General features: G+C 44.6%; 1 protein-coding gene across 1 annotated transcript; it reads right to left on the reverse strand.

Annotated features, from left to right (window-relative positions):
• Positions 1-244: 244 nt before the first annotated feature.
• Positions 245-4,050, reverse strand: LOC311031030 (transcription factor Sox-9-like). The gene is made up of 3 exons (XM_084037127.1): positions 3,342-4,050; positions 2,776-3,023; positions 245-2,515 (listed from the first exon to the last, which is right to left on the reverse strand). Exons 1-3 carry the CDS (start codon positions 3,767-3,769, stop codon positions 1,746-1,748), a joined length of 1,446 nt encoding a protein of 481 aa, XP_083893253.1. The 5' UTR covers positions 3,770-4,050; the 3' UTR covers positions 245-1,745.
• Positions 4,051-8,593: the final 4,543 nt, after the last annotated feature.

Raw genomic sequence — 8,593 nt, forward strand, 5'->3', positions numbered from 1 at the left:
CACTGGCTGTGGGCAGCAGACAAGCTGTCTCTGTTTTTGTGCAGAAATTAGATTATCTGTGTCACATTAAAACAATCTTCTTGATGCCCTCCGTTTATGAGTTGGATGACTGTTCCGATATTCAGACACAGTAAATAACTGTAATTTAGCGACAGTCTTCGCCCTGACAAATACTACAACACGGGGAACACAGCGTGAGTAATTATACAATATAATAATATAATTAAAAGGCAGGAGTCGAACGTATATTTCTCAGTGTTTTGTTTTTATTGCAAACAATATAATACAAAAGATAAGCTTTTAAGACAATGCCATGTTTACCTACGGAAACTGCATTAAGGAGATGGCAAGATGAGAACTAATGATACAGAATATAAAATGAGGAACGTCAAAGTATTCTGTTGATTTCCAGCAAATTCTTTACAAAAAAAACACAGCGGCAGCTTCCACATCCATTAATTCATTTGTTAGAAAAGAAAACGAGAGAAAATGTCCAGTTTTTCTTTTTGAAGAGAAGATAATTATAAGTAATCTGTACATAACTAGATCATGAATAAACGAAAACTTTTATATGGAAACATTTACAAATGATAAATAAACAAAAATTTGTACCACATGTGACAGCAAACTACTCGGCTGAAAAAAACGTTTCATCTCAGTTAGCTGCTGCTGAAGAAAAAAAAAGAAGAAAAAAAAAAAAGATAATTGCAAATAGTTATTTTCAAATAAAATTAATGCTATAGAATAAATTAAGAAAAAAAAAGGGTTAGGCAAAAAGGACGGCGCTGTGGGAATGATAGAAGCACGCCAGACTCAGACCCGCTGGCTGCTGAGGAGAATCAGGTCAAAGGTCACTTCCTGCATCTCCTCAAGCAGGAAGTCCCAACTATGCTGTGGGTTTTTTTCGACACTGCGATGCCAGTGGAAGGAGCCTCTCCGCCGTGGCTCCAGAGGCACCAATGGTATCAAGGCAGCACCCGGATAAAAAGCAAGCGTTGCTCAGTTACGTCTAGCAACACAGTAAGGCCCCTAGTAGAAGTACATGACACCTGCTATAGCGTTTTCCAACACAATCATTGGAGCGAAAAAAAAAAGAGCAAAGAACAAGAAGTAGAACATTTGACTAATTCACGTCATGGCCAAAAAATTCAAATCTGTTTCGAACCTGCATCGCTCAATTCTTGCATCTCGTGGGAATTACGGTAAAATATGTACAGTACAAAAAAAATAAAAAGCAGAATGTAGGCTGTAGGTATTATAAGGCGGCAGTGTCAGTAAACTGATGTTCTCTTACTCGTGTACAAAAAAAAAACGTGAGAATTTGTGAGAAGTAAGGCCACTGAGGGTGTTTTTACCCGGCATTCCCACTCCTTTAGATGAGTTACGCCTTCAAATGATGATGATGACACTGATGTAGATGATGACGACAAGAGCAGAACACATACACAGTACATACTAAAATATTTATAACCAGTATGTCCTCACAGAGGATTTCACTTTCTTAAAAACATTATATCTAAAAAAATATAATCACAATTCCAACCAATACAAAAGGCACTGTTGTGAGCCAATCCAAAGATATATTTTCAGTACTATAAAAAAAAAAAGGAGTCCTTGTCGTGTTTTTCTGTTGGCGAATGAAGGGTGCGTGTGTCGTGGTGTCTCAAAGGCCACCGGGGGCAGAAAGAAGTCTACGGGTGGGGCTGGGGGGGTGGGTGTTGTATAGTCAGTGCTGAGGGGTGACCTCACGGCCTGGACAGCTGCGTGTAGATGGGCTGCTGCTGGTCCCAGTGCTGCGGACTGTGGGTCTGGGGCACGGAGGGCACCCCGGTGGAGTCGGCGATCGGGGTGTACATGGGCCTCTGGCTGGGGCTCATGTAGCTGAAGGTGGAGTACAGGCCGGAGCCTTGGCCCGCCGCGTGGCTGTAGTAGGGGTTGGCGGCGCCTTGGTGGTCTGAATAGTCATACTGTGCCCTCGTGATGGAGGGGTAGGAGGAGGCGCTGTAGTGCTGCATGTTGAAGGACCCGTAGGTGACGTGCTGCGGGGAGCCCTGCTGCTCGCTGTAGTGGCTGGGGCTCAGCTGCTCCGTCTTGATCTGGGCGGTTCTCTGTTGACCCTGCTGGCCTTGCTCTCCTCCCCCACCCAGCGTGGTCAGAGAGTGCTGCTGCTGCTGCTGCTGCTTGGACATCCAGGCGTGAGATCCGGCGTTGGCCGCGTGGCCGGCGGAGGAGCTGCTGATGCCATAGCTGCCGGTGTAACCGGCCTGGGCGGCGCCGGTCAACCCGGCGTGGCTGTGAGGCGGCAGGTACTGGTCGAACTCGTCCACGTCAAAGCTCCCCATGTTGGAGATGACCTCGCTGCTCAGCTCGCCGATGTCCACGGCGCCAAAGTCGATGTTGAGCTGGCGGCTGGTGCCCTCCTGCATGGGGCGCCCCTCGCGCTTCAGGTCGGCCTTGACGGAGGGGAGGTCTGTTTTGGGGGTGGTCGGGGGTGTTGGGGGACCCTGGGACTGACCTGGTTGGAGGAAGGGCGGAGTTAGCCTCACAGTTCAAAGGAAAATACACCCGCGGTGAGGTGACATTGAAATACCAGTACAACTGTAAACGCTGTCAGGAGGAGGAGTTTCCTGACAGGTGGATCTGGCTGCTGTAAATCCCATTAATCATTAATCACTAACAGGTGTCTGTTCAAGGCTCTAACAGCTTCTAAATAATATATCTCTATGTTGGGAGAAATAAACAACTAGAAATTGATCTTCTTGTTTCTTTTCTTACCTGAGTGCTCTCCTGGAGAATGCACCTCGCCCAGACTCGACGCTGGAGAGTCGGCCTGCTGCAGCGCCTTGAAGATCGCGGTCGGGGAGATGTGCGTCTGCTCGCCGTCCTCGGGGTCGTTTTGGCCGTTCTTCACCGACTTCCTCCGCCTCGGCTGATACTTGTAGTCGGGGTGATCCTTCTTGTGCTGCACCCTCAGACGCTCGGCTTCTTCCACGAACGGGCGCTTCTCCGCTTCGTTGAGCAGCCTGAAAATAACCACAGAGGATCGTCGCGTTAAAAACACGCTCAGCTGCAGACTTGTGTGCAATTTAATGACTTAATGCATTCAGAGAGATACAAAAAAGTTTGCGTATACTGAAATCACCTGTATAGCCTTTAAACATACAATTAAAGTGTAGCAAAAACATGATAACAAAATAACTAATAGAGAGAATAAACTAAATTCCCAGACTGCAAAGCGCGGTGGTGCATTTCCTCGAAGGAAAAATAGTGCGCTGCGCACAGCGGCGCGTAAAAACGCACCACAGGAGAGAGTGAGAAAGCAAAAAAAAAAGCGGACCTACCTCCAAAGTTTGCCCAGAGTTTTGCTGAGTTCCGCGTTGTGCAGATGCGGGTATTGATCGGCCAGCTTCCTCCGCGCGGCTTGAGCCCAAACCATGAAGGCGTTCATGGGTCTTTTGACGTGCGGTTTGCTTTTACTCGAGCCGTTTACGCGCACCGGCATGGGCACCAGAGTCCAGTCGTAGCCCTTCAGCACCTGGGACACCGCGTCTCTGATGCACACGGGGAACTTCTCTTCCTCGCCCTCCTTCTTGTAGTCTGGACCCAAGAGGAGGTGGTTGTCGGAGGGCCGGGTGTTCTCGGTGTCCGAGCCGGACCCGGACGGGCACGGCGAGCCCGCGGAGTCCTCGGACATGCTGGGGCTGGGAGCGTCGGAGTGACACTTCTCCTGTTCTTCTGTCATCTTCAGGTAAGGGTCGAGGAGATTCATACGAGAAAATTAAGAAACTCTCAGTTAACCAAAAAAAAATAAAAATAAAAAGGAGGAAAATCCTTTTCTAAATCCAAGTGCTGTGCCCAAAGACTGCAGTGACAGTCTGCGAGGGCGCACAGCGTTGACAAAACTTGAATCCTTTTAAGTAAAAAAAAACAAAAAAAGGGAAAAAATAAGAAAAAATAAAAGTTTTTGTCGCTCCTTCGACTTCGCAGAGAATAAGGTCAATTTGCGAGTGGTCGCTTTCTAAATGCTCGACTGTGCAACTTGAAGGAGGAACGTGGCTGAGAGATGTGCTCTTGGCGGATTGCTGAAGAGTCTAGAGACCCAGGAGGCGATGCCTGGATTTATGTTTGACGGCGAGGAAATGATTGGGGGAAACTTTCGGTAGGCGGAGACGTAATCTGACTCTGCTGGAGGAGCTCGTGCAAGTCAACAACAGCGAAAACCCACTTCGAGCAGGGAAAAAAGGTGTTTTTCCTTTATAAACTTTGGGTATGAGGTATAACGTCAAGTTAAAGAAGTTGATACTTAAAAAGTGAAATGTCACACCATGTGTGGAAAAACAGCAGGGTAGGGCTATAATTAAAAATCGTGCTATAATACGTTTTTTTATTATATGCTTCTATAATATAGGTATAACAGGACTGTTATATAGTTCTTTATTGTGCCTCTTCATTTATTTAATTTTACTTATTTGCATTCACTCACAACTTGTCATCAGTTCAGACAAATCACTCGCTTTGCCAGTTAAATCACTTAATATCTTTGTGTTTAGGTTTCTTGTCTGAGTTGTTTGTATGCGATGTTTTAAAACGTATATTTCATAACTAGAATCTAGTTGCTTTGCTGCACCAGAGAGTCTGCAAAGGAGCGCATCCCCATAGTCCGTCTCTCAGCTCTGCACACTTCCCACAGCGACCAACAGGGGGAGACAGCAGTCCAGAAACTCCAGAGGAAGCCTCGCAACGGCGCGGAGCTGCAATGATTGAGACCGAAGATGATAGAAAACATATTTCAAAATGTAAGTTGTAGCGAGGCCTTCCTTGCTTATTATTATTATTTTTTTAAGAAAACGTGTTGCATGAAATATGTTTCCTATATAAATGATTAACAGCGGACGTGGCTGCATCTCTTCATCCAGAATGCCTTCACAATTGTTTTCCCTTTTCTTTCTTTTTTCTCTCGTTTTTTGTTAAATGTTGAAGATTTCTCGTTTGATTCGCGATTTAATTCAATGATGTCGTTATTGATTTGATTTCTAAAGTTCAACCGGGAATGCATTTTTTTAATCGCGTATATGAATAATAATAACGGTGAAAATGACATTAAATACGATAATTATATTAATATGCTGATCATTATGTTATCATTTAAAAAATACACTACATTGCGTGAATGTTATATTTAATAGACATTTTTCCTCAATGAAACGATTTTAAATATAAAAGTCTGTGAAGAAGCGGATCACAACAAAAGTGTCTCAACAGTAAAACCTACTTTGCTGGATTTGCTCCAACACTTGTTTTCGGTGGACAAAGGACACGTTGTTGAGAGAGTTCAGTCACTATAATCCATGTATACAATTTTAGAAACCAAACCCGAGTGTTAGTTATGAGTCGACGTGTCGTCACGAAAAATGTGAAAGTTTTCGGTTTGTATCACGACGTTTGTTTAGCAATTGATTCTCTAAAGTGCCGCGATTTGTATCACAAACGTTAATCTATAATCATTAAGAAAAGCAGGAAACATGCTGTAGAAACAGAAAATATTTTATATCATACATTTTATTCATAAAATAGGCTGTTAATAAGTTGAAATCGATTATTTTAAAATAAAAGACTAAAAAATGATCTGCAATTTTTTTTAAATATATATTTATTAATGTAAAAAGATTAATATCTAAAAAAAAACGTGAATCATGAATGTGATATTTCTCTATACAGAAAGCAGTGGTTCATATTTCTGCTTGTCTTGATCCTGTCATGTTTATTGCCTGTCAGATGTACCTGCTATTTATTCCTCTGGTCTAATTGGTTGCCTCGAGGTCCTGCCAGCATACAACTAGAAAACATGCAATTTAGAATGGTTGTTCTTCCAAAGTTAATAATGGTGAGAAACTGTGTGGATTGACAAAACCAGGGCAGTTAATAATTATCGTTATGTTGATTTTGTAATACTTTAAAGTAACCAGATTCTCTACTTGGACTGAAATCCGTGCTCCATTTCCCTTCATATCATCTGAGATGCCTCCCAGGGTTTCCAGCTCATGTCACACAGCAAAAAGGCTACTGGCAGTCAAATGATACTCTCCCCTTGTGTTAGTAGAAAATGACGTCTCATTAGAGGTGAAATATTTTTCCGTTTTTTTTTTGTGTCGCTTGTCTCGGCGGCGGTGGCTAACACGGAGGCATCGGAGGTGTGGTCGGGCATGTTCGCGCCCCCGCAGTGCTGACTGCAGAAGGTTTGAGGTGCCCTGTAGACTGGGGGAGGGGAGGGGGGGCTCACAGATCCTCAGGGGCCTAGCCTCACAGCACACACGGAGTACCCGCCTGCAGGCCGAGCGGGTCTTGGGAAACTTCTCAGCTTGACTTCGAGCCACGGCGTCACAATTTTGAGGCAAACACTCGGGGTAAACTGACAAATCATGTCCTCCACCTCTCCTAGCTCTCTCAGATTCCACTGCAAATGTTTGAGCAGGCCGCCTCTCTCTTTTTTTTTTTTGAAAACCTCTTAGCGCTGTATGCTTGTGAGCGCGTTAGTACGGTAATTATGTGAGTTTTGGCGTCGCCTTTTGAAGAGCGTTTGTTGAATGGACAGAGGAAAACAGCATGTAGTTTGTATTTATTTCATTACAGGAAGGGCTTGATTAAGTGCAATCCTTTGCTTACATTATGGACCCATTATATAACCCATTATGGTCGCAAATGGAGCATTAGAAGTCTTCCCCGAGTGACAAATACTGTGGTAGAGGTATGTAGTCGAGGCAGAGGTGGCTTCAACCACTCTCAACCGACATAACACCTGTCTGAGATTTTCCACAACTAGTGCCAACTGCCCCAGACATGGCAGAAGACTGTAACAGGGACGTTCCTTCCGGCGCTGTTGGTTCCTTGTCAAAATGTCAGTTCATCTGTTAACTCTAGAAAAAAAGCTCAGGCCAGTTTGGTCGAGGAACTCGCCCTCCAGTCGGCCGGGATCCCGCGGGGACGGGACGCGCTCGCCCCTGTTTGCCTAACCAGATCAGAGTGCTCTGGCCACGGGTAACTGTTGACACATGGCATTTTTTTTTTGCAAAAGGTAAAGTTTAAACAGGACTTATCAAGGCCCTGACACCCTCAGAAGGACGGGGCTTATATTCCCTGCTCTGACTCTCTCACACCTCCCCGATATCCCCACGCAGAACCACAACCGCTCCCAGTGGCTCCACCAGTAAGACTGAGGGGTGAAGGCATGCAGACATTTGGAAACAGGCAGCCTTTAAATAAACACAAGATACTTATTTTCTTTTTTTTCTCTCGCATATTTCAAGATTGATTCTGGAACGCACTGAATACGGCACATATTTAAAAGGAAAAATGCAACGCAGCAATTAAGCATTCATTTCAAGTCCACATGTGCTGTTCAAAATGATAACAGTTATTATTTGACCTGGCAGTTGCCACCTCCATCACCGGGTTAGATAACACATTAGATCAGCTGCGCCGCTAAGGAAGTCCGACCGGGAAACAAACGTATTCTGGCCTTCACCCCCGTGACCAGCAGTGTGTGCTAATTGCTGCTGCACGCTTTCCTGCACATCCTCTCCCCTTCTCTCCGGCCTTCTCTGGAGATAGCGCGAGTGTAATCTCGGCCTTATCCGCTCCTTGGCTTTTAGTAAACTGAAACACCTTGGGCACTCGTTGATAGTGTATCTGCAGGGCAGGAAATGCACTGCCGATCTGAGAAAGCAGCGGAACCTCTTGATGAACATCATCGGCGTTGGATGCGTTAAAATGACATTAAAACAACATAAATCCACATTAATATGGATGAGAGAAGCAGCTTATATTCACCTTCCGACCTTTCTGACAGCACACTACCCAATATTGAACTCTGCTGAGTGACTACGCTCTACCCTCCATGCCTTCGGGTGAAGTGACCCCTGAGTCAGTTCGAATGACAATGAAACGCTATAAAAGCAGAGTGTGATCTCTGCGGGTCACTCGTCTGCATTTTCCAGTAATAGAGCCTGACCTGTAATTATGTCCGAATGACAATGGCTCATTCTCAAAGTGCTGACCAAAATGTTATGACATCTCCCGGGTCTTTGCAGAGGCTAATGATGAGCACGCATCCTCAACAGGGTTCCTCTCAACAGAGAACAGGTGACTAATCAAAACGTTGTGCCGTGTCACTGTTTTTTACAATGCTACGAGACTGAAGACAGACTACAACTTTTAGGGAGACAAAATAAAAATAGAAAAGTTGATTTCATAAGCAATGAAACACACCCTCGTTCAAATTAATGCATTCTGGGAATTTGCAGCTATATCCTCCTTTGTTTTGGTATAAGCAGTGTTATCTTATGGAGGCTAATGTTAGCATACTTTAGCTATTACACTGTGTTAGCCTCTCATAGAGATTTCAACCACATCTTTGTCCAGAGCAGAGAGGAAAAGGCTGGTTTGAGCAATCTCTCTGCTGAAGAAGACCATGACATGTGGTTGAAAGCTCCAGAAAAACCTGAAGTTATTAAAGCAAATCACTTCAGAAAATGTAGGCTAATTAAATGAAATTCAACATGTCATTGTGCTGTAATTGCCACTTGTGGCCACAGAG

The sequence above is a fragment of the Eutrigla gurnardus genome (assembly GCF_963514095.1).
Source record: "Eutrigla gurnardus genome assembly, chromosome: 20".
In the NCBI taxonomy this organism is placed as follows: domain Eukaryota; kingdom Metazoa; phylum Chordata; class Actinopteri; order Perciformes; family Triglidae; genus Eutrigla; species Eutrigla gurnardus.

Excerpts from the sequence above, each read along its gene's own strand:
- LOC311031030 (XM_084037127.1), bottom strand. The coding sequence starts at position 3,769 with ATGAATCTCCTCGACCCTTACCTGAAGATGACAGAAGAACAGGAGAAG. Across the intron at positions 3,024-3,341 it reads ACTCTGGGCAAACTTTGGAG|GCTGCTCAACGAAGCGGAGA; the intron begins GTAGGTCCGCTT and ends GGTTATTTTCAG. Across the intron at positions 2,516-2,775 it reads TTCTCCAGGAGAGCACTCAG|GTCAGTCCCAGGGTCCCCCA; the intron begins GTAAGAAAAGAA and ends TCCTCCAACCAG.